Raw genomic sequence first — 26,398 nt, forward strand, 5'->3', positions numbered from 1 at the left:
ATTTATAATAAATCTTTTTGTTATTCCTTAAGACTCTCATTGTGTGCTGCTTTTGAGTCCACGTTTTGTTAACCAGTTCATAACATTAAGTTTCTGCGTCAAATATTTGCAAAGGCACCTCTAGTCATCCCCATCAGTAGCTGTTCATGAGACTGGAACCAAACGTCTAGCAGACAATAAGACTGAGGTTCGCGATCATATTTCTTCATACAGTAGTTAGATATGGACTTGATCTCTGACCTTCAGCATGATGATTGGATGCAACTTTACGTGACTGTAAAAGACGTGCGTACAAAATGGACGTGAAGGATTCCATGGTTGCCATGGTTTCTCTCCAGGTGCATCATTTATAGAGCGTCATTATTTAAACAAAAACAAAACCTCTAATGGCGAAGAAAAGTTTGTTCACGAGTTTCACTCGACGATTTCTTGGAAATTAATGATTCAACTGAGGATTCCTTCCATCCCGACAAGGACTAATGACTCACAGAGACCATGTCCAAAGCGACACAATTGACTTCCATCATGGAAAATGTGAGCACTTTCTATGTATTTTACAGTCAAGGCTATCAGAGTGCACATGAAAGAAGTTTCCCTTCAGGGCTTTCTGGCAAAAAGGGTTCATTTTAACTCAAACCATTATCTTTAACTAAACATAACTAAATGGGTTTGTTGTCTTTACTTAAGGATATTTCTGGCAGAAAGCCCTTAAGGCAAACTTCTCCCATGTGCTCTCAGAGCCCTCATCATGTTAACAGACTCTGCCATGAACACTGCACCCACCCCTGGGTCACATAGTAGGCCTACACAAAATATATTGACGGAGATATGATTTATTATTATATGAATAACCTAATAGTAAATTGTAGGGAAACCAGTACAGGATTAATTCACCTATTAATTAAAAAAAAAGACAAAAAGAATGTGCATGAAAAATCAAAATGGCTTCCTTAATTGTAATTTAATCTTTTTATGATGTTTATAATAAAATAATTTATATCAAAAATCCCCCAGCTCCCAGCTGGGACATACAGTGCTGTTGTAAATTTAAGTGTAACCATGAGCTCTGAAGTAGGCCTACTTGAATTTAGTAATTCACAGCAGATATATGTGACATTATAAACTGGGGAAAAAAAGTTCGGAAACTTGTGTTTGGTAGATTATTTCTCTGTTGTTACATTGCTAATGGTCATTGTATTTTACATCGTTGGAAAGCCTGTTTATTTACCTTCACAATGATGTCCAACTTGTAAGGATCATGCCTTTGTGGGATGAGCAGCACAGCTGATTATGTGGGTAGCGCCCAAGAAAAATTTGCCAAAATGCTCTGCCAATGGTAAACAGTGTATTCTCCTGTTGGTATTGACTCTTGTTTTGAGTTGTTTGGTGGATTGGATGATTGAACTCTCTATCAGTAACAAGGAACAAACAAGACATATTGGCAATTTTACACTTTATTCATTTAATCCACCGTCAGGAGCCTCAGTAGCGGTGGAAGATCCATACGCAGCCACAACAGCCTGGTACCTCCTCCTCATGCTGGTCACCAACCTGGTCACACGTTGCTGTGGGATGGCGTTCCATTCCTCAACCAGGATTCGTTGCAGGTCAACCAGCGTGGTTGTGTTGGTCACTCTAACACGAATTGGGTTGAGGTCTGGCCTCTTGGCAGGCCGTTCCATTCTCTCTACTCCCACATTGTGGAGGTAGTCTGTGATAACCCTGGCTCTGTGGGGGCGAGCGTTGTCATCTTGGAGGATGAAGTTAGGTCCCAGATTGTGGAGATATGGGATCGCCACTGGCTGCAGAATCTCATCCCGATATCTCACTGCATTGAGATGGCCTTCAATGATGACAAGCCTTGTTTTGCCAGTGAGGGAGATGCCGCCCCACACCATGACACTGCCCCCACCAAAAGCTGTTACTCCATCGGTTCAACAATCAGCATAGCGTTCTCCACGTCGTCTCCATACTTTCACCCTGCCATCCAACTTTGGCAGACTGAACCTGGACTCATCACTGAACATGACATTCCTCCACATGTTCAGGTTCCATTGTCTGTGTTGTCTACACCAGCGCAAACGGGCCTGACGGTGAAGGGCAGTCATTGCAGGCTTCCTGGTAGCCTTATGAGAATACACTGTTTACCATTGGCAGAGCATTTTGATAAATTTTTCTTGGGCGCTCCCCACATAATCAGCTGTGCTGCTCATCCCATAAATGCATGATCCTTACAAGTTGGACATCATTCTGAAGGTAAATATAGCAAGAATTAGAGGACTGATGTCTCAGCAGGATTTGGAAAAACTAGTCCATGCATTTATCTTCAGCCGACTTGACTACTGTAACGGCGTCTTTACTGGTCTTCCTAAAAAATGGATCAGACAGCTGCAGCTGATTCAGAACGCTGCTGCTGCTAGAGTCCTCACTAAGACCAAGATAGTGGATCACATCAGTCCAGTTCTGAGGTCTCTACACTGGCTGCCTGTCTCTCAGAGAATTGATTTCAAAATACTCCTTCTGGTTTACAAAGCACTAAATGGTTTAGGGCCAAAATATATTTCTGATTTTCTGCTATGTTATGAACCATCCAGACCTCTCAGGTCATCTGGATCAGGTCTGCTTAGTGTCCCCAGAGTCAGACCTAAACATGCAGAAGCAGCATTCAGTTTTTATGCACCAAATATTTGGAACAAGCTCCCAGAAAACTGCAGGACCGCTTCAACTCTGAGTCCTTTTAAAACAAAGCTTAAAACTTTCCTGTTTGCTACTGCCTTTAATTAGAGCTCTTTACTCTTTTGTGTTTTATTTAATTTTAGCTTCTATCCTAGCTTTTATTTTTAGCTTGTTTTTTTCTTCTAATCTTTAATGTTTTAATGTTTTTATAACGGTTTTAATTATGTCTTAATGTTCTTTTGCACTTTGTCGCAATGTTCTTGAATGTTTATGTAAAGCACTTTGAATTGCCCTGTTGTTGAAATGTGCTATACAAATAAAGCTGCCTTGCCTTGCCTAAATAAACAGGCTTTCCAACGATGTAAAATACAATGCCAATTAGCATTGTAACAGCAGAGAAATAATCGACCAAACACAAGTTTCCGAACTTTTTTCCCCAGTATATATTTATATTTTTTGCTCAAAGTGTTTTTATTGGTATTCTGTACAAAATCCAATAAATCACAGAAATAATTGTATAAACACATTATAACCCCCCCCCCATGTTTTTGCTCCAACGAAGCCCCATCCCTATAACAATATTACTGCACCATTAAAAAGGCAGAGTTAATTTCACAAACAATTACATTTATACATATAAATGAATTCAATCCGATAGAAACGAAGATGAGACACACACAAAAAAAGGAGTAAAGAACCAAAAACAAAAAGAAAAAATAAGTAAACAAACAAACAAAAACAAAAAAACCTAAGTATAAGTTGTGAATTATATGTAATATGGGGTCAGCAGTTTAAAACTTCAATGTCAGTGGTATCCATTTTTTCTTTATAGATTAAAAAAGGTCTCCATATAGCATCAAATTTCTGAGCACACCCTCTTGTAGTATAGCAAATCTTCTCCAACACCAAATTACGTATGAGATCTTTAATCCACATCCTAAAGGTTGAAGGGTACTTCTCCTTCCATTTAAGAAGTAGAAGTCGTCTAGCTTAGAGAGATGCAGAAGCTTTCATATTCTTTGCCTGGCGACTAAGATGTATGTCTTGTGGAGCTACTCCAAATACTGCAGTAATAGCAGAAGGTTCTATGGGTACTTCCAAAACATCTGAAAAGGTTTTAAATATTGATTGCCAGAAACTATTTAGTTTTGGACAAAACCAGAACAAATGTGAGAGGGTGGCGGGTGCTCTCCTGCATCGGTCACACATACGGTCGATAAGAGACAAATATTTCTTTGATCCTGTTTAAATTGCACCATGAATCACACACATATGATGTTTGTCAATTTAAAACATAATTTTGCAAGTCAAGAAAGTCTCAGTTTGTCGTATTATCATTTAATTTTGTGTGAAACCGCTCAGTGAACTACATCTCTCGTCTCGCACAATATACGTCACCAACACTAGCTGGCTAGCTAACTTAGCTATGACCACGCACAAATGAAACGCTATTTTACCTGATGTGTTTAATCCAGCAACTCCTGGTCTTTCTATCAGCCAGGAAGAGAAAGATGGATTAGACCCGTTGCTGGTGTGAGTACATGAGAACAAGTAACAGAGGTGAAGTATTTAAGAATAATTTTAGATTCTCAGTTAGACTTTAGAAGTCATGTTAAAAAGATTTGTAAAACGATAAAGACTAACCTTAGCTGTTTTAGGATGATAAGAAATTGCTGGACATTTGACTGTGCTATGCTGTTTCTAAATTCAATGATTTTCTTACATATGTCCTGTGGTTTGGCTGCCTGGTCCCAGGCCAACCAGTCTGTAAGGTACCATCATTGCCGCATTTTGAGTAAATACAAGATGTTACGTTTTGCAAACTTTAATGATTTTCATTATGTAAAGCTTGTGTTTAAAAGTTTGAACGGACTTGCTCCTCTGCCTTTCTGCAAATACATCATGAGACTACAGAGCTGTAGCAGATCCACCAGTGCAGCTTCAAGTGGCGACTGTAAAGTTCAATTCTGCAAAACATCTTTTGCTCAGACAACTTTTTCTGTGAAAGGAGCGAAGTCTTGGAACTCGCTACCTGATCACTGGAAATTTGCTGCAAACTTTACCACTTTTAAGAGAGCAACCAAATCCTGGTTAATTCAGTGACAAACCTGTACTCATGTGTAGTTTTTAAATGTGTGCTTTATTGTATTTATTTCTTTTTCCTGTACTCATTCCTGTTTTAATCTCTTTTTTTCCACAAAAAGCCCTTCTAGTGACATATGTCGCAAATTAGCAGCCGCTATAAGCACTTTGATACTTGCATCAGATAGCCCTTTTTAAAGGGACTGTCTGTAACTTCTTACACGTATAAATCAATCCGTGTTGGATGCTGCTCCACGCTGCTGTTGCTCCACATTGCTGCTGCTGCTGCTACTGCTGCTAATGCTGCTCCATGCTGCTGCTCCACACTGTTGCTGCTGCTGCTGCTGCTTCAAGTTGCTTCTGCTGCTGCAGCTCAATGCTGCTGCTCCACGCTGCTGCTGCTGTTTCATGTTGCTGCTGCTGCTTCATGTTGCTTCTGCTGCTGCTGCGGCTCCATGATGCTGCCGCAGCTCCATGCTGCTGCTCCACGCCGCTGCTGCTTCATGTTGCTGCTGCTTATGCTGCAGCTCCATGCTGCTGCTGCTTCATGTTGCTGCTGTTTCTGCAGCTCCTGCTCACGCTGACAGAGGAAACTCAAGAAGAAGAAGGATGCAGGAAGCTGGAACTCGGGTTCAGTTTCCATGACGGAGGGAATTCTTCAACGTGTAAAAGATTATAAACAGCTCTGTTGACTCGTATGTTCAGAGAAGAACACATCGGTCTGTAGATGATCACGTTTTCCATGTTACAGCCTTAAATTAACCCTGCTGATCTGTCAGTACTACCAGTTCTGCAAAGAACATTTACTCAAGTACTATACTTAAGTTCAGTTTGAGGTACTTCCATGTAGGCGCTGGGAAGGCCAGGGAGGTTTTCTTGGAGTGGTCATTTTTTTGGGGCTCCCTGCGCTCCCTGCTTTTAGCTTTCCATGTATGCACATGGAAGGGCAAGGAGGTTGCTCTCCTTGCCTCATGTTTTCCACGTATGCGCGTGGAACCACGTATGCACATGGAAGGTTGCAACCTGTGTAGATGCAGGCGAACTGAAGCTTCATGAAGCATCAAAGCTTTCCAGCATATTGGTCGGAAAAGGGTTAATATCTGGATGTATCATGTGCACGAAGATTGTCAAAGATTATAAAACAGGCAGATATGATCTTAACCATGTGATATACTGTATTTTGCGCCAGTAAAGGATGTTCAGAATGATTATATATTACAAGGTAATCCATTTATATCATGTAATATAATGTCCATTTTCTAGTAAGTATATTTTGAGTTTATAACATACATGTATATTAAACTGTAATTGCTGCTGCTGTAATTGTAATTGTGCTCATGCTACCACGTAGGCTCGTGGATCCACGTATGCGCGTGGATGGGCGTAACCTGTGTAGATGTGGATGGCATCACTGTATGTCGTTTGAATCTGCACGGGTTTCACAGGGTGCTCAGCTAGCTCCTCCTGTGGCTCTTCCATGTAAGCGCATGGAAGGCCAAGGAGGATTGCCTGGTATGGTTGTTTTGGGGGTCTTTGCTGCTGCTCTCCCTGCCTTTGGCTTTCCATGTGTGCACATGGAAGGGCAAGGAGGAGTGCTCTCCTTGCCTCATGCTACCACGTAGGCTCGTGGATCCACGTATGCGCGTGGATGGGCAGGGAGGTCCCAGAGCAGAGCCATACCGCCAAATATAATGTATATATATTACTGCAATGTAATAAGTGTCTTTGACTAAAGTGGTCCTGACTGAAATCGAGCGTAGCGTTAGTTCATGCAGGCCATGATGTCAAGCTCTGCTCATACGATGGCGATCGGCTGATAATAGCTGATCTTAAGCCAGCCCAATCAGCTGATGCATCAGCTGACAGATCAGCTGATTCCTCTCTATGCATTCATTGGTCAATTTCATACAGGGCACCTTATTTAAGCTGCTTCAGCCGGCCTACCGTTGCTGCTTCCTCTACAAGCCGCTCGCAACCCACCTCCACCCCACCACCTCCTTTTAATACTGTTTCTAGGGCTGGGCGGTATGGCCTAGGATAATATCGCGATATTTTAGGCTATATCGCAATATTTTCAAATATCCTCTAAGCACTTCATAAATGCTCAATTTAACCCTTTGATGCATACAATCACACCAATATTATGATCTTGTAGTCCCTGCAGTATATGTCTGCATTAAAATCTCTGTTGATATTCATTAATGGTTCTTTGGAACAATTTTAATCTTTCATACAAAAAGGGTTGGCTTGGAAACATTACATGACAATTTGTGTTCGATGTTCGCGATGTAGTCGTTTTCTGTACCGCAGGGGGACAAGCCGCGATACATCGACTATATTCGATGTGTCGCCCACCCCTAACTGTTTATGACTTAATCAGTGTCAATTCTGTTGTCATTGATTCCGGCTCTGTTCTGCACCCAGGGGGGTCTTTGCTGCTGCTCTCCCTGCCTTTGGCTTTCCATGTGTGCACATGGAAGGGCAAGGAGGAGTGCTCTCCTTGCCTCATGCTACCACGTAGGCTCGTGGATCCACGTATGCGCGTGGATGGGCGGGGAGGTCCCAGAGCAGAGCCATACCGCCAAATATAATGTATATATATTACTGCAATGTAATAAGTGTCTTTGACTAAAGTGGTCCTGACTGAACTACACGGACACACCAAAACCACAAAGCTGTATCTAGTGAAGCCCGTCTTGCAAAACAGCGTTGGCCGCGGTCGGAGGACGCGGGAGAGACCGTAGCTTTGGTCTCCAGAACCGGAGTCTCTGCTGTACTCTGCTCCTCTGCCTGCCTGCCTTCACTCACACACCGCACTCGTTCTCGCTCTTTCGCTCCACTCTCACGTGCATGCGCGCACACTCCACACTGCAGATGAGTTAGTTTAGCTCTGAGAATATCTAGTGAATGTACAGTGGACGTTTGTGCAGAAATAAATGCTGCAGCTCCTCCAGACCAACAGAGGTTTCCCGTGTCTTGTGAAGTGACAGGGCTCCTCAGAGAGAAACTTTATCGTCTCCGACCAAAACTCCGGTGTCTCCCCTGTTCCCTCCGGCCGCGGTCGGGAGGCTGAGGCAGGAAAAGCCAACACTAGGATCAGCATTGATTCATGGAGAGACCTTTGTCTGGTCAGCTAACATTACTGCCAAGCAGCTGAAATATAGAGTGATATTGTGGTTTTAGCTGACGTGTGTTGCCTCACTGTTTTGAGCGATGCTCGTTCATGTCTATGTAGAGCGAGCACAAGCGCAACAGGACGCTGACTTTCGTTGACTTAACGGCCACAGGTGTCGCTGTTAACAAGCAATTTCTGATTCTTACAAACAGTCCCTTCAAGGTGTCTAGGTACTTTGTATTCGTCCCTATCAAAACAACCATGAAATGAAGAGAGGAAGAGAGAGAGCGACGCCACTTTCACAACTTTTGGGTTAGTCGTCTTTCTTATTATGTATTTTCACGGTCTGATACTTCAACAGTTTTACAACATTTTGCGACTTTATTGAATTGTAAAATTGTGTGACAAACATCATATGTGTGATTCATGGCGCAATTCAAACAGGATCAAAAAAATATTTGTCTAATTTTTTCCGAAATTAGTTGGTCCACTTGACGGCGCGGAACTTTGTGTCTTATTACTCACAGACTACTTGAACAGTAATGAAAATAATGTGATCCCTTGACAGATACAAGTGTCTGCTAACAATGATCGATGATCGAGGAGTACTCGACCGGAGGAAGATTATGGAGAGCAGTTGGAAACTCACACTTGTATTCCTCAACTGTGCTCAGGAAGGTTACATTCGTCATGTTCAGCCACTTCAGGAAGCTCTCCAGATTGCAATCGCAGAGGAACCGATTTGCAGCCAGGCTGAGGAAGCCGAGAGACCGAAAAGTCGTAGGGTCCGGGGAGGCTAAAAAGTTGTTTGAGAGGTTGAGTGTTTTCAAGCTGACCGGAAAGATATCCGGCTGCAGATAGGTTGAGGCATTAGACGAGAGGTCGATCTCTATGATCAAGCCTAGACCGCTGAAAATCCCTTGTGGGAGAGTCGCAAGTGAGTTGAAGCTTAAATCTAGACCGAGCAGACTCTCTAGAGGATCAAACAGGTCAAGGCACTTCCCCTGCGCCCAAAATATTTGCAGGGAACTGTCATGAAGATCCAGCACTTGCAAACTATTATTCCAAGGTACTGTCACTTTCGGACTTAGTGTGCACCACTTGATGACGTTGCCGCCATAGAAGAAATTCTGGAGACGATTTAAATTAGTTAAAATATCATAAACATCCTCCAAGTTTGTTAATCTGTTGTCTGCAACGTTCACGTGGATGCTGTTCTTGCCCAATTCAACGATGTTCCTTAGCGATTTCAATTTATTGTCGCCCAAAAGAAGATATTCTAAGTTTGGTAAAGGCGCAGGAGAACTCAGGTTTCGCAGTGAATTTCCTGTCAGATCTAAAAATCTTAAGTTTGGAAGACCACTGAATGCTTTGTCTCACAGTGCGCCAATGTGGTTGCAAGACAAATCTAGCATCCGAAGGTCTGTCAGATTTGTGAATGTGTGAGAATATATTTCTCCTAGGAGGTTGAATGACAGGTTGAGCATTCGTAAATGTCCTTCGAGACCATCGAAGGCATTTTTGTTAATCTGATTGATTTCGTTCATGGAAATGTCAATAATTTTTGCATACTTCAGAGGACTTAAAAAAGCCTTATGCAGAGCAAATATATAGTTTTTAGACAGATCTAAAATGTTGACTGAACTGTAACTGAGGCCTTCGAAAGTGCTTTCATCCGGATCGGGAAGGTTGTCATGTGAAAAGCCTTTGCCAATGTGTCCAGATAATATAAGGTGATCAATCCGGGTACCCTGTATTGCTTTGAAAAATTGTCTTGATATGTTCACGTTGAACCCATTGTTGGATAAGTCAAGGATATTAAAGGTCATCCCTCTGAAAGGGTTCCCGCATTTTTCGCAGTCAAAACCTACACTATACCCGATATAAAAGTGATTGGATCGCAAGTTCAGGAGTTTGAAGTGTTTCCCCTGGAAACCAACAAGCTCATCTTCATATAATCTTTCAATCTGATTCAATTTGAGGTTCAGCTGTGTGAACTTTGTAAGTCGTGAAAAGAAAAGTCCTGGTCGGAGTCTCGCTATTTTATTACCAAAGAGATCGAGCGTTTCTAAGGACAAGAGTGGCTGCAGATAGCTGTCTGCTAGTATGGAATCTGCCAGATTGCAATAATCCAAAAAGAGGTGTTGTAAATTGAACAGTCCTGCAAATGCCCTTGGCTCCATCTGAAGGCCAATACTGAAGCCCAGGACCAACTTTGTCAATTTTCTCTGCCTGAGGAAAGCGTTGTTCCGTATGACGAGCGGCACATTCTGCTTTCTGAGATCCAATAGTTGCAGCTGGTCATAGCCTCTGAGCGAGCTGCTGTTGATCTCACTGATGTAGTTCATCTCCAGGTAGAGGTGGGTGATGTTGGGAGGCAGAGCAGGAACCCAGTAGTGGTGCCGTGATGTGCGATCAGCCACAAGGCCATACAAAGTGCATGATGGGTAGCATGTGGGTACCTGCAGGTAGGAAGATTACGTTATTTCTGTAAACTGAAAAATGACTGAACGCTATAGTTAAAGGAATCGTTCATCTTTTCAGAGAAGTAGTTAGAGAAGATTGAAACCACTCTCATCTGTACGGTAAATATGGAGCAGGAGCCAGCAACCAGTTAGCTTAGCTTAGCATAAAAACTCAAAACGGGGAAAGACCATGATTAAGCATTTGTTAAATCCATACAAAACATAACCAGTGAGCGTTAAGTGCTGGTGGGCAGATTTTGTCACTGTCGGACAGAGCCAGGCTGTTTCCCCCTGTTTGAAGTCTTTGTGCTAAGCTAAGCTAACCGACTGCTGGCGGTAGTTTCATATTTACCATACAGATATGAGAGTGATATCGATCTTCTCATCTGATTCTCAGCAAGAGAGTGAATAAGCATCTTTTTAATTTGAGTAAGCATGTCAGACAAACTTTAGATTTCTTTTTAAAGGTAGCATTTTTAAAGGCAGCATCTAGTGGTATGGTTGCAGATTGCAACCAATTGAGTACCCCTAAGCTCACTCCTCCCTTTCCAAGACTGCAGTAACGCAAGACGCCGAGTGCAAAACTGTGGTAACGCTGTTCGCTTCATAACCATAATAACACAACTTTAGTAGCAACGGAATTCAGACTGCGGCTGGTGGTACCACGGTTTTGCACTCTGCGGCTCACGTTACCGCTGTTTCACAAGTGTGTTGGAGAACTATGATGGCCTTCAGGTAACGTAAAAACGCAAAAGAATCTCTCTAGAGCCAGTGTTTGGTTTGTCCGTTCTGGGCTACTGTAGAAACATGGAGGAGCAACATGGCGGACTCCGGGAAGAGGACCCGCTCCCTATGTAGATATGAAGGAGTCATATTAAGCTAACGAAAACACAATGACTCTTATGCTAATGAAACACAGTTGTGAATATTATATCCATTTCTGCTAATAGATACTGTGCAGTGGTTAGCAATGTTGCCTCACAACAAGAGGGTTGCAGGTTCGAACCTGGCTTGGGGCCAGGTTCTCCGGTTTCCTCCCACAGTCCAAGGACATGCAGGTTAGGTTAATTCTTGACTCTAAATTGTCTGGCGACCTGTCCAGGGTGTACCCCGCCTTCGCTCAATGTCAGCTGGGATCCTGAATCGCGACCCTGAATACCATAAGCGGTCACAGATAATGGGTGGATTTCTGCTAATAGATCCCCTGAAATGTTACATCCTTTAAATTCATTTCTGGTTACTTTTCTACTATCTGTTCCGTTTGGGAAAAACAAAGTAACAATCCGTTTTGAGCTCAGTGTTATACACATACCTGTAGGTATAAACCAATGAAAACCAACTGAAGAGCCAGTGTCCACATACTGTCTTCGTCCTAACGAGCTGTCCAAAGAGAAAGTCAAAAATTAGCAAAGCTTAAAGGATGTGATGTTGTTGCATTGGCTCAGCAGTGCAAATAGAAGTGAGGACAGGTGAGCATTTAGTAAGGTACGTAGGAAAACAGGGAAACTGTGTCCGATTGTTTGCTTTGGCAGGTTCATGGTTCACTGGGTCAGCTTCAGTGTTACACCGCTCAGTACACAACCATTCATGCTTGATAGGAGCTTTCATAATAAAGCTCCATTTGAATAGTTGACATGTTTTCCTTGAGCTAATAACTGGAATGTGTCATATTGTAATGATTATTACTGCTGCTTCACCCCCCACCTGCCATATCAGATACTATTACACTTTATTATAATTAATATTTGAGGAGTTAGATTTATAAGTCAATTTAAAGTTTACTTCGCCTTCTCGTCACATTCAAGCCCAAACAATTTAAGTAGATGGTACTGATCACTGATTTTACATTTGAAGTTAAGTTTACACGCCATGAGTCCTCTGTGGCTCTGGACAAGCTTTCTAAAGTCTGAAAAAAAAAAAAAATTAGATAGACTCTATCAAGTTGCACCATGGGAAATGTAGGTGTAATTCAACTGTTCAACTGCTCTCATACTAGGAACTAAAAGTCAATAGCCTATATCCAAAGAGTATAGAAGCAAAGAGATGAAACTATGGTGCTTTTTTGACAACAGCCACTAGATGGCGCTGCGGTAGCGCTGCCGCCATTTTGGACTGTAAACGCCAATGAGTCCATAGCCATGGATGTATAAAGTGGCGTCTGTAAATCAGAGGATCATATTAACGTCTCTGTTCCCAAACAACCGGCTATCGGCCAGTAGCTAGTAGTGCTAGCAGCATGACATCAACATAATTTAATGTTAGTTGTAGGCTATTTACTAACACGCAGGACAAAAGCACAGGACACATCCTCTTCTTCATCCATGCTCTGTGGTCTGTGGTCTGATTTTGGATCCTTGACATAAAAAAAAATTGAGATTGCTCTCTAAATCTGTGCGCTGGATTTTTCTAACTTCCATTTATGTCCACCGCTCACTTTATGCTCCTCCACCTTATTAATAACTAAACAAGTGCGTAGGCAAATAGTTGTAATAGTATGCATTTTTATAATATTTTTTATTGTTCAACACAGGCCATTTCGGTACTTTTTAGGCGGACGATTTACTGGTGTCCGCTAGTCGCTTTCAGTCCAAAATGGCGGAAGTGTAGCTCTGCTACTGGGCGCTGATGTTACAATGGAACGACCAATTGGCTTTCACTTCTTATCAATATACGTTCTTTGCTATATCTCAGCCTCTGCTACATCAAATTTTGACCAATCTTTTTTTAATCCCCAACTTTATGGAACTGCAAACATTGGTGGAATACTCCTTTAATAATTACCACTGAATAATAGGCTCCTAAACCAACAGATTATTCTCTACCAACTTTAGGGCTGTCAAAGTTAATGCGATAATAACTCTGTTTTAAAGCTAGAGTGAAGATACTGGCATCATATGAAACTAGAAAAAACTAATGAATCCATTGGTACCAACCATGTCATTCTAGCTTGTCGTGAAGGAGGCTAAATAACGCTTCAAACTTACGCTAAATCTTGGCGAGGAAAAACTGTCATGGCCGTTTTCAAAGGGTTCCCTGACCTCTGACCTCCAGATATATAAATGAAAATGGGTTCTATGGGTACCCACGAGTCTACCCTTTACAGACATGCCCACTTTATGATAATCACATGCAGTTTGGGGCAAGTCATAGTCAAGTCAGCACACTGACACACTGACAGCTGTTGTTGCCTGTTGGGCTGCAGTTTGCCATGATTTGAGCATATCTTTTATGCTAAATGCAGTACCTGTGAGGGTTTCTGGACAATATTTATCATTGTTTTGTGTTGTTAATTGATTTCCAATAATAAATATATACATTGATTTGCATAAAGCAGCATATTTGTCCAATACCATGTTGAAAAGAGTATTAAATACTTGACAAATCTCCCTTTAAAGCTGAAGTAGGCGAGATTGGAGCAAATATGATTAAAAAAAGTTATTTTTATAAAACGGTCGCTATATCGTGACAGTAGTACATGAAACAGGTAACCTGAAAAAAAAATCATGTGCCTCTGTGTCCTCCGGTGCTCCTAACAGCATCTGCACAATTTCACAGACCGGAGGAAAACAAGCAGTCAGAGCTGATCTGAGGTCTGCTGTCCATCTGCTGTCTATGAGAGCCGGCTGTCAATCACTCGCGAACTCCGACCAAACGGTCAAACTAGGCAGCACTGATCAAATATGAATCAATATTATGTTACGTTAATGTCTATTTCTCTCCTCAAATGTTTTCAGAATCATCTTGTAGTGCACGGTTTAGCTGTAAAATTAGAAAGTTTGTGACCCCGCCGCCATTGTGAAATCTGGTGAAGGAACGCCAAGTTACGGTCACATGAGAGGAGCACAGCCAATAGGAACGCTCTCTCAATGAACTGACCTGTGATTGGTCAAAGTCTACCGTCACGATTTAGATATAGATATAGAACACCCAGCAGCTATGATTTTACAGCCTTTTTCCTGTTGTGTGTAGTGAGCAAGTGTTAAATTAAACTGTGTGTACACTTAATATGTACTGCAAAATGTGTTCCCAATTCAAGTTTATAACTTTTATCATATCATAACGACACTTCTCCTGTATTACAATGATAGCATAATAATCCTTTAATACAAATGCCTGTACGGTGTTAGCAGCTTCCCTTTAATATCTGCAGCGTACTAGCTTTTATAATAAATGCTCATCAAGCTGGAGGCTACTTAACTTTTCGATTAGCTAAACTTTGAGTTTATTACTGTACAAGCATTAACAGGGTTTATTGCACAATGTGGACTATTTTTAACAGCGGAATGGAGGATTAGTCGAAAACGGGCCCATGTTCAAGCAAAGTGCCGACTCTCAAGATAGAGTTTGAGAAACCGACAAATGTTCCTGGCAACAAATACACTGACTGACTGCTGCTAATAAATATTTGCTCTGAGACCAGTAAACATGCCCGACAGTGAGTTTTTGTCAGTCTGACATAAAAGAGAAATGTCGCAATTTCCCAAATGAGCAAAGGTGTTTCTTCCTATTTCGAAGGCAGCCCTCCTCGTTTTCGGGCAGACCTATTGCCCTAACTTCTCATCTATGCAAAATTATGAAACGAATGGTCACAGAGAGATTAACGTATTTCCTGGGAAGTAAAGCTCTTTTATCTCCACATCAAAGTGGGTTCTGTAGGGGTCGCAATACTATGGACTCTGTCTTAAGCTTAGAATCAGACATCAGGAAAGCACAGACCAACAAAGAAGTAGTAATAGCTGTCTTCTTTGATGTGGAAAAAGCATATGATATGCTCTGGAAAGAAGGGTTACTCATTAAGTTGAATTCATTGGGAATTGGTGGTAGAGCATATAATTGGGTGAAGGACTTTTTATTTGACAGGAAAATACAGGTAATATTAGATGCAGAATATTCAAATGTATATACAGTGGATAATGGAACTCCACAAGGAAGTGTCTGTAGTTCGTTATTATTCAATATAATGATCAATGATATATTTTCTCAGGTTGAGCAAAACATAGGAAAGTCTATGTATGCGGATGACGGAGCTCTTTGGATAAGAGGCTGCAATGTATCATTTGTTAAATAAGAAAATGCAAGCTGCAATAGCTGAGGTGGAGAAATGAGCAATAAATGGGGATTCAAGTTATCAGTAGCAAAAACACAAGTTATTTGTTTCTTAAAACGGCGCAAAATCGCACCCATTTCCCTAAAACTGTATGATCAACCTCTGGAGCAAGTCAAAGCTGTTAGATTTCTGGGGATTTGGTTTGATGAAAAGCTCACATAGAACATTCATTTAGATAAAATCAGGAGCAAATGTAAAAAAAAGTCATCAATATACTTCTTTGTTTGACAGGACAGGAGTGGGGAGCAAGTAGAGCATCTTTACAACATATATACTGGGCTCTCATGAGATCTGTCCTTGACCTCAAGAAATTAGATGCACTACAAGCTCAGGCTTTGAGAACCATTAGTGGGTCATTCAGAACCTCTACGGTATCAGCAATGCAAGTGGAAGTGGGAGAAATGCCCCTACGGATTAGAAGAGTAAAATGAATGCTGGCATACTGGGTTAATCTCCAGGGGCATTATGAAACTCACCCTACCAAAAGTGTTTTGACAGACTGCTGGGAACATAATGAAACAAATGTCATAAGCTTTGGGTGGGTGGGTGATGCAAAGGCAGAAAACATAGGGTTATGTCAATTCCAGTATTGCTCTACAGTTTCAGTTTCCTCCATTCCTCCCTCGTTATTCCCCTTACCAAATATAGACCTCAATGTACAGCAGGAATTGAAGGAGAAGTCAAAGCAAATTCCAGCATGGCGCATAGTCCAGAACTATTTTGATCAGCACTTCTCAGACTCTGTGTTCTTATTTACAGACGGCTCCAAAGATCCTGAGACAGGGTGTGCAGGTGCAGCAGTTTATATCCCGGTGAGTTAGACCTACATCAGGAAAAGAGTATCAGATCATGTGTCAGTATATACTACAGAAATATTGGCAATATTATTGGTCCTGCAGTGGATAGAGGAGAGGGAAATAAAAAATACCGTTATTGCATCTGACAGTTTTTCAGCACTTACAAGCATAGGATCTGGTAGATCATCAGTCAGAACAGATATCATTAAGGAAATATTTCTCAAAATGTATAGGATGGAAATAAAAGGCACAGGTACACGATTCATCTGGGTTCCTGCTCATGTTGGTGTGGAGGGAAATGAGCAGGTATACATTCTGGCCAAACAAACACTCAGAATTAAGAATATAGATTTACAAGTTCCATTAAGTAAAGCTGAGGCTAAACCATTCATCAGGACATTATGCACAAACAGTATGGCAGGAGTACTGGGATGATCAGCAAACTGGAAGGCATCTGTACAATATACAAAAACATGTTGGGGCAGGGAGAAAGGTGGGCTGGAAAAGAAGAGGAAGAAATTGTCATCACTCGACTGAGAATCGGACATACAGGTCTTAACCACACATTATATACAATAGGCAAGCGCCCAACTGGGAAATGCTCACACTTTAAACAACCAGAAACTGTTGAACATGTACTGATACACTACAAGAATTACATTATCCAGAGGAATCACCTTTTACAGTCACTAAGGAAGGCAAAACACCAGGTGCCTCATGTATAAATGGTGCGCACGTACTAAAATGTTGCGTACGCTGTGTTTCACGCACATGCCGGAATGTATAAAAATCAACATGACGTGAGAATGTGCGTACCGTGCCGCAAACTCTAGACCAGACGTGAAAATGTGCGGGCCGTCCTGCAAACTCTGTCATTTGGCAGTGTCAAACTACAAAGTACTGAAACTTGCCAAATGTGTAAAAATAATTTTTCCACTGAATTTACTGAGCTTTGATCAGGAAGTGGGATAAAAAAAAACCCCACATATTTCTTAACTAGTTTGCGCATAATGTTTAACATCAGAAAGGCACTACAAAAACACATTTAAACTAATTTCCCAGAGATGACATGCCTTAACCACTGTGCCGAAACCAAAATCGCGTGCTGCAAAATGTGGCAAACCAACGTGGTGAGCCTGTGCCCCAGAGGAGCTACAGATGGATGAACCGAACTCTGGCCCACCTAACAATGAGCAAAATGCAGCAGCTATACAGCGCCGTTTAGATGCAATAGACAGAATGTAAAGCAACGAGGTAAGTTGAGACAAACATTTATTTTTTAACAAGGTCTTTTAATGTCTGATTTATCTCACCAAGAACATCATTCATTCTTTTAATTGGTTGCATATATCCTTCATTGTATTAATCTCTCTCTGTGACTCCAGCACAGCGTTAGTGAGCAATGGACCTCATTAGTGACCTCAGCAGTCGAGGCCCGAGACGCAGCGGATCCGTGCGCCTCCGTTACTGATTCCAGAGGAAAGACCATCAAATAAAATATGTTTTCACATATACTGTGAAATTATTCAGTTTTTAAGAGGAACTGATTTAGTTAAACGAATCTAGAGTTTTCCTCATTAGTTTTTTTTATTTTAATTTTTTAATTAATTTTATTTATTTATTTTGGGTCTGCACAATCTACTGCTCCACACTCCAGTCCAGATGGAGGCGTTAATGCACCTCTAAGATGGTTTGCCAACCGCCAATAAACACCAAAGAAGGAGAAGACGAAGAAGGTTCGCTTTTCCTTCTGCCGTTGTATTTTTGCCCTCTATAGTTGCCGTAGACGGATCACACGCGCTTGCGCACTGTGACGCTCGGAATAACAACACGGAACCATCGTAACCATCGTAACCACCATGGTAACCATGGCAGCTACGCTGTTTAATCTCCTCATTCATTCAGTCCGTATCGAAGCGCAATATCTAGCGGAGGTTCATGTCACAATGTAAAGATATTAGTTTGTTACTGAGGACTGTCTGAAGTGACCGCTTTAATGCGCTGTCAGTCTGTCAGTCTGTTCTTTGAAACAGCGGTTGTTGTCCTCTTATTCAGATCTCTTACAGCATCCAGTCAGAATAAACCTGCTTGTCCAGTTTCTTCTGTGACGTTCACGTTTAGAACACTGAGACTGAGACTTCTGGACGTCATCAACATATTGTCCCTTTACTTCAATAATGTGTTTTATTGGCCTCCATGTTTAAGGAGCATTATGCTGAAGGGAGCCTGCGGTTCAAGAGCCGTCGACTGATTCGTTGTAATTAATGTGCACAATAATAATGATAATGATAATAAAAACCAAAACCTGGTAAGGTGAGCAACTCTGCTCCGCGTCCACACATGCGATCCCACCTCCGGAGGCTGTTTGCTTTGTGCGACTACGAAGTTAAAAGACAAATGTACACAGACCTCCAGGCAGACCGTAGTAACACGTACGCACACTCGTCCATGAGAAGCACAGCTGCACATAAGTTAACTCTCCCGGGCTCTGACCGGAGCTGCTCTTATACAGGTCCATTCTAATGAGTTGTGTTGGATGCGGAGCGAGTATGGCAGTGAGTGACCCACGGATAGTGATAATAGGATCCGGGATATCAGGTCTAGCAGCGGCTCACCGGCTCGTTAACACGGGATTTCATCACGTGAGGATACTTGAAGCGACTGCAAGAAGCGGAGGAAGAATAAAGACCGGCAGACTGGGTGAGAGACGATATAATATATATATAATATCTCTTTCTGTCTTTTAGAAAATTACAAAGACGAGATTCTCGTTAAAGGGACTCTATGTAAGAATCAGAAATGTCTTGTTAACAGCGACACCTGTGGCCGTTTAGTCAACGAAAGTCAGCGTCCTGTTGCTGGCGCTTGTGCTCGCTCTACATAGACATGAACGAGCATCGCTCAACACAGTGAGGCGACACACATCAGCTAAAAGCACAATATCACTCTATATTTCAGCTGCTTGGCAGTAATGTTAGCTGACCAGACGAAGGTCTCTTCATAAATCAATGCTGATCCTAGTGTTGGCTTTACCTGCCCCAGCCTCCCGACCGCGGCCGGAGGGAACAGGGGAGACACCGGAGTTTTGGTCGGAGACGATAACGTTTCTCTCTGCAGAGCCCCGTCTCTTCTCAAGACACGGGAAACCTTTGTTGGTCTGGAGGAGCTGCAGCAGTTATTTCTGCACAAACGTCCACTGAACATTCACTAGATATTCTCAGAGCTAAACTAACTCTTCTGCAGTGTGGAGTGTGCACACATTCACGTGAGAGGTGGAGCAAAAGAGTGAGAACGAGTGCGGTGTGTGAGTGAAGGCAGGCAGAGGAGCAGAGTACAGCAGAGACTCCGGTCCTGGAGACCAAAGCTACGGTCTCCCCCGCGTCCTCCGACCGCGGCCAACACTGTTTAACAGACGGGCTTCACTAGATACAAACAAGAGGTTTTGGTGCTTCCGTGTAGTTTGTGTTGGAGTCTGAGCCTGAACAGCGCAGCCACACGCGAGCGCGCATGGGACACCGACCTGCAATGATTTATACCTGTAGGAAGTTACAAACAGTCCCTTTAATCCTCGCTGGTAGGCTATTTATTTAGCTATACAGGTGAAGGGTACGGCCAAAGCAGGCCTAGCAGGTTTCAAAGCCTTCTCCACAGCAGCTAAAAACTGTTTCCAAATGAAAAACCCTGTGGTGTCAGAGACAATAATCTTCCTCAATTCTACAAAAGTAACTTTACAGATTACAACAAATCAGAAAAACTGGAAAACAACAACAATTCACAGCCGTCTGTGAACAGTTTTTTTTAAATAGAAAGTAGAGTTCTGGGAAGAATTACCTTTCCCTGAAAAGAATAGGTGAACTGAAACATCACAACTAGTTTTGTATGTTGCATCTAAAATTACATCATCTGTTATAAAAGCAGATTTCTTCTCTTCTTTATCTCTGATGTGTTCATTTATTTTATTTTATTTTTGGGATATTGAGGTCCTTTTTCCATTATTCTATTGGTAGGGATATTGTGGAGTCTGATGTAGATACGATTTTGTAAATTTGGAGAGTTGTTTTGGGGTATTTACTATGGTTGCAATATTTTTTATTAATGGGGATGGTCTGAGGGGGTTATTGATTATTTCCATTTTTGCTTTGATAGAGTTCCTTATTTGGATGCACTGCAGATATTGTTCTTTGCCTATGTTGAATTTGACGTTTAACTGTTCGAAGGATGATAGGGAGTTATTTGTAAAGAGATGATGGAGATGTGTGATGCCCTTGTCCTTCCATTTTTTGCACTGTATTGGTTGGTTGTTCGTTTTGAGATCTGGGTTTTGACAAAGTGGGGTTAATGTGCACGGAGTAAGTGTGAAATATATCATGTTATTTGCTTTCCACCAGGCTTGGAGAGTATTGGAGATGGTGAAGCAGTTATGTTTTGTGATGGATTTGTTCAATGTCTAGCCATGGTTGGTGGGATGGGGTTGAGTGAAGCCATGTGGTGATGTATGTTAGTTGATTAGCTATGTAGTATTTGTTAAACTTTGGAGCTTCTAGTCCTCCTAAGGATTTGGCTTTTTGAAAGGTTGTCAGTTTTATTCTTATTTTTTTGTTTTCCCAGTAGAATTGTGTGATGAGTGTGTTCAGATTTCTAAACCAGTTGGATGTTGGTGGGATGGGGATCATGTTAAATGGATAGTTGATTTTTGGTAAGATTATCATTTTTATGGTATTGATTTGTCCGATTAGTGTTAAGGGGTGCGTTGTCCAGCGTGTGAGATTTTCTTCTATGTTTTTTAACAGAGTTGTATGGTTTAGATGAAATAATTCTGATAGTTGAGGAGATATATTAATTCCTAAGTAGGTGATATTGCCGGTGAGAAAATTTCCTGTATTAGATCTGATATTTCCTGTATTGCCATAGACTGGTAAAATAGTTGATTTGGTCCAATTGATTGAGTAGACAGATATATTAGAGAATGAGTTGATGAGTTGTTGTTACTTCAGTGAGAGATTTGGTTGGATTTTGGAGGAATAGAATGATATCATCTGCATAAAGGCTTATTTTATGGATTGTAGTAGCTGCGGAGATGCCGGTGATGTTATTATTCTGTCTGATTGCTGCTGCTAATGGCTCTAGAAAGAGGGCGAACAGTAGTGGTGAGAGAGGGCAACCTTGTCTTGTTCTACGGAGTAATCTAAAGTTTGGTGATGTTATTCCATTGGTGATGACAGCGGCCAGTGGTGAGTTATTCAATATTTTTATCCATTCAATAAATGAGTGTCTGATATTAAATATTTTCAGTGTTGAGAAGAGGAAGTTCCAATTTACCAGGTCAAATGCTTTTTCTGCGTCTAGTGGTACCATGATTGATTCTATTTTTTTAATTTTCAAGGTGATTCATGAGATTGAAGAGGCGTCATGTGTTGCTAGCAGAGTGTCTTCCTTTAATAAATCCAGTTTGGTCCGGGTGAATTAGATTTGGGATGACTTGTTGTAGCCGGTTTGCTAATATTTTACTGATGATTTTGATATCTGCATTGATGAGTGAGATGGGACGATAACTTGAGCTTATTGTAGGGTCTTTATTTGGTCTGGTTATTACTGAGATAAAATCAGTGTTCATATGAGGTGGTAATGAGATTGCATTTTTGACGTTGTCTACCATTCTGATGAAAAGAGGTGATATAGTTTCAAAAAAGTGTTTATAGAATTCTATGGGGTATCTGTCTGCGCCTGGTGCTTCCTTGTTGGGGAATTGTGATGGAGCTTTTTTATATTCTATTGAAGTGAATGGGGAATCTAGAGCATCGATTTGTTTGTCGTTCAGAGGCTAATGTTTATATATTTTCAACTGTGCTTGTATCAGCAAAAGCGGCAGACACTCTCCAAATAAGCAAACCACAAAAATGATGCAGTTGGACATTAAACAATGTGAAATACTTACATATTTTGAATGTTAAAAGTATGGAGGTTTTGCAGGCCTTAAAAACAATATGCTGAGTTAGTCATCTAGTATAGGGCTTGGCTAGAGTAGATGGGAACTAATGGTTACTGTACATCCATGATTATGATAGTTGTGTAATTGTGTAGTAATTGTTAAAACAAATGTCTGTTGCAGAGTGAAACCTGTTACCAATATTATTATTTTTTTTCTGTAACCACACAATTTTGATTTTCCTCCACAGGTCATAACATTACAGAAATAGGTGCAACTTATATCCACGGTCCATCTGAGGGGAACCCAGTGTTTTGTCTGGCTCGGGACTATGGCCTCCTGGATCCAGAGGCCCTCACCCCAGAGAACCAGGCAGGGAACTTTGATGGATGTCCTCCCCAGGTTCCCAACTGGTTCAGCAGTTCAGGTCACCAGATCTAGAAATGCAACACCAGCCTGTTTTAACACATCACGTTTTCTAATTCAAGTTTTGCAGCTACGTGTGCATTAGCATGATCCTATGTCATGACATAATGTGTCGACTAGTCTGACTATTGATTACTTTAGGCAAAAACAGATTGTTATTGTTATTCATATTTTATATTCTGTGGGTGATATGCAGGTCAGAAGCTCAGTGCTGAACTCATGAAACCTGCTCTGGAGATGTTTGCTGAGCTATTGGATGATATTTTTCAATTTGAGAATCAAGGAGAAACGCTCTGGGCCAGCGTAGGACATTACATACGATCAGAGGTATTTTATTTATCTTTCTTTCTTCCTGCTGCTATAGATCTGAGAAGTTCTTGATGATAAACGGAAGTTTGGGTGGGTTGATACTGTGTGCAGGCACGACAGCGAGCAGCAGCGAGGTGGACAGATAAAAGCACCAGGGAGCTGCTACTGTGTGCGATCAGTGCCATGTTGAAGATAGAGTGCTGCGACGTTGCGACTGCCTCCATGGATGAGATAGACCTGGCGGGATATAATATCCACAAGGGTCTACCTGGACTGGACTGCGCATTCCCAGGGTCTATACTAAACCGTCTCATAAGCATATTCACACCAAATAAAGGGAATGAACCATAGACTGTATATAAAGATGGACCACGTGTCACACGCAGCAGTGACCAGCAGGCTGGAGCCGTTGTATCGGGGTCTTGTCCACACACCCGCCCAAGCCAATCACGAGCCAAGCATCAAGCTTGTTAGCGTGAGCCACCTAGCTGCTACATTAGCACCGCGGTAGCTGTTTGGCTAGAAAGACACAACAACTAACCATAATATCTCTATAACTACTTTTATGATCAAATTTACACATGTTCTATTACACAGACTCATGACGGTTATGGAAAGTTACAGTTACATCTCCTCTCTCGTACAATTCCCGAGCCTCCTCGACTACTTCACTCAAAGCAGCTGTCAATCACAGCTGTCAATCATGACGTCTCACCACCTTTTTATAGTATCAAATAACCAATTAAAACCAAACTGATCGGAAAAATTAACACTTGAACATACATCAGCGTGATAAGAACTACCTAAAATGACAGAAAAGAAAAAACAAATTTGACGTGTACTTTGACTTTGTAGTTTGGCCCATGTCTCTCATCCGCTAACATGGAGGGGCTGGAGAACTGGATACAGCGTTGGAGACAGGGCCCCGGTCATTCCTATGAGAGTTGCTCATTGGTACATGAGGCCTAAATGGCTCGACTTCCATCTGGAAAAGTACCCGGATCTTGGCGGAGTAGCGTCCGATATGATTGGCGAAGTAGCGTCCGCTCAGTCACGTGACTTGGTCACGGGGTCCTAACATCACGCCTTCGTCAGGGCTTGCGCTCCAGCCTCGGTCTGGGTCTCACTCCCATGAACGGAGGAAGGGAAATAACTCTGGTTTTGGCTATTAGTGCGTTTCACAACTTTAAAAACGTAATTTTTTAAATAAGGGCTATTAGAGTGTTCGTACTGGGAAGTTGATTCACCTCAAAAAAAATTTGCCACTGAGTTACAGACATCTCTTTCCCAATGTAAGTCTATGGGAAAAAGTATTTTTGGGCCCAATGCATCACGTGACGGACACAGAAGTTGCAGTACCGCCATTTGGCCACTGCAAAAGTTGGGATCGACAACCGGCGCAGTTCCTAGGGGCTTGGTTAAGGTTAGGATAGATCGTCGGGCAGCGAGTCTCGCAAGAGTATTTTGTAAGTTTTCACAATTTGCGGGTTACCTTCTCGACACAACCTTCACTTTTGGAGAGCTGACTTGTCGTCCGTCTTTATATACAGTCTATGGTATAAACATATACTCAGCCCTCTTTGCTATTGGTTTGATAGCCAACAGTGTAGACATAAAGAGGGAAAGAGAGGGGGTATGACATACAACAAAAGTCCTTGGCTTGAATTTAAACAGGGATGTTGCAGTTATATGGTATTAGGCTACCTGGATGCCCTCCAGGTAATTGAGACACTTAAGCACCCTGCCATTGACAAAAAGAACGTTGTCATCCTCAAATGTTGATGTTGGAACACATGGATATGACCTGCAGTATACTGAGATTTCAGACACTGACTAATCACCATTAATTTGTGAATGCGTTATGACAGCTGTAGAATCAAGCAACTAAATTGTGGAATTACAGAATTTGGACACTCAAATAAAATGGCAGACAGTTCATGTAAGCGCATTATATAGTTATAATAAGAGGGAGTGATTTCAGACACAGCCCCTGTTTTAGGACGATGTCGGCTCTATTTTTCACTGACCTGCCTTCTCGTAATGTAAAATACGTTTAGCAGAGAAGTAATGTTCCCCATGAACTGATCTTCTTTGGGGTGCTGTGACTACAGTATAAACTACTATTTATGTACGTTAGAGTGCTACACATATTTATCCAAGTAACTTTTATTTATGCTTTTTTCTTCCAGTGGCTTCGAGGGCCTAATCGAGAACTTGATGTCGGAGCTCCCCAGTGGTTTAGTGACTTACAGTCGGCCTGTTCGCTGTGTCCACTGGAACAACACAGAGAGCGGAGGAAACACTGTCACGGTTGAGTGTGATGACGGGGAGAGGATCGCTGCTGATCATGTCATCGTCACAGTACCTCTGGGTAGATTTCTGCACACATACTGTACTATTGTTCATGTCAGTGAAATAGAATGATTGTAAATGAGACATTAGGACTTCTGTCAAGGCTGAGGAGTTTATTAGCTGTGGGGCTATGCTAGGCAACACTAGTTTGGCTATACAGTAGGGGTGGTCGATATGGATTAAATCCTCTATTACGGTATATGCAATTTTATATTATATTATCAATATACATTGTGATATATAATATTTTTCAGAAAAATTAGTCAAGAAATTGCAAATGTATGAAATAATATGATTGGCTTATTCAGTTAATTAAATATCTGACAAACCAAGTTATTTCATCACATTGATGCACAAACAGTCCTGCTTGTTAATTTGCAACATTGCCCACAATGGCCTAATATAAGTAAGGGATAATGTACAGCGAGCCGGTCATTGTCGTGAAAGGATCCCCAACAGCCGCAGTCTCTCATCGCCCTGAAGGGGATTCTTTCACAACAATGACCCGCTAGCTGTACATTTTCCTGCTTATTACACAGCTACTTACTAAAGAAATCAGAGTCTGACATCAGCACTGCGCCCATAACAACGGTCTGTTGTACATAGCAACGGTCTATTATACATAGCAGCAGTCTGCTATAAAGAAATGACGGACCGCAGAACGCCGTGTAATAGCCAGATATAAAGGAGTTACCTCAGTATATGCGATATGGCAAACAATATAACCCCACCTGCCCAAACTGACTAGCATGAACTTTTTGTTGTTTTGTCAGGATACCTTAAGAAGCACCATTCAACCCTGTTCTGTCCTCCTCTGCCGGCACACAAGCTGAACTCCATCCAGAGACTAGGATTTGGAACATGCAACAAAGTATATGTAGAGTTTGAATCACCGTGGTGGGATGCTGACTGTGAGGTCATCTACCTGGTGTGGAAAGATGAGGTTAGCCATGAACCACAGAATAAATTTGCAGGCTATTAATAGGCACTATCGGTCACTATAAGCACCATAGGTGTGCTTCAGTAGGGGCCTACTACACCCAATAGTAGGTTTTATCATCTGTTCAAATGGTAGATCACCGAAAGAAGGTATGAAAGAACACAACAGCGACCTCTAGCGAACGTAGTAATTATGACAGGAGC

General features: G+C 41.8%; 2 protein-coding genes across 3 annotated transcripts in view; one reads left to right on the plus strand and one right to left on the minus strand.

The window, feature by feature from the left end:
* The first annotated feature begins 385 nt into the window (after positions 1 to 385).
* Positions 386 to 26,398, plus strand: part of LOC141773644 (peroxisomal N(1)-acetyl-spermine/spermidine oxidase-like) — a 28,182-nt gene continuing 2,169 nt past the window's right edge. Inside the window, exons 1-6 of one of the 2 annotated variants that reach the window (XM_074645516.1) lie at positions 386 to 534; positions 22,419 to 22,595; positions 22,791 to 22,921; positions 23,015 to 23,196; positions 25,093 to 25,274; positions 26,029 to 26,198. In XM_074645516.1, coding sequence (XP_074501617.1) covers positions 480 to 534; positions 22,419 to 22,595; positions 22,791 to 22,921; positions 23,015 to 23,196; positions 25,093 to 25,274; positions 26,029 to 26,198 — 897 coding nt within the window. In that variant the 5' untranslated portion in view covers positions 386 to 479. Of the gene's footprint in view, positions 535 to 18,028; positions 18,943 to 22,418; positions 22,596 to 22,790; positions 22,922 to 23,014; positions 23,197 to 25,092; positions 25,275 to 26,028; positions 26,199 to 26,398 lie in introns of those variants that run through there. The other variant, XM_074645515.1, reaches the window with a different exon arrangement.
* On the minus strand, positions 8,445 to 10,802 carry LOC141773648 (toll-like receptor 5). The gene has a single exon (XM_074645527.1). The coding sequence runs from the start codon at positions 10,219 to 10,221 to the stop codon at positions 9,250 to 9,252; it is 972 nt and encodes a 323-aa protein (XP_074501628.1). The 5' UTR covers positions 10,222 to 10,802; the 3' UTR covers positions 8,445 to 9,249.

Source organism: Sebastes fasciatus, chromosome 9 (genome assembly GCF_043250625.1).
Source record: "Sebastes fasciatus isolate fSebFas1 chromosome 9, fSebFas1.pri, whole genome shotgun sequence".
NCBI classification, from domain to species: domain Eukaryota; kingdom Metazoa; phylum Chordata; class Actinopteri; order Perciformes; family Sebastidae; genus Sebastes; species Sebastes fasciatus.

What these genes read in the sequence shown, in the direction of transcription:
- LOC141773648 (XM_074645527.1), bottom strand. Translation starts at nt 10,221, where the DNA reads ATGAACTACATCAGTGAGATCAACAGCAGCTCGCTCAGAGGCTATGAC.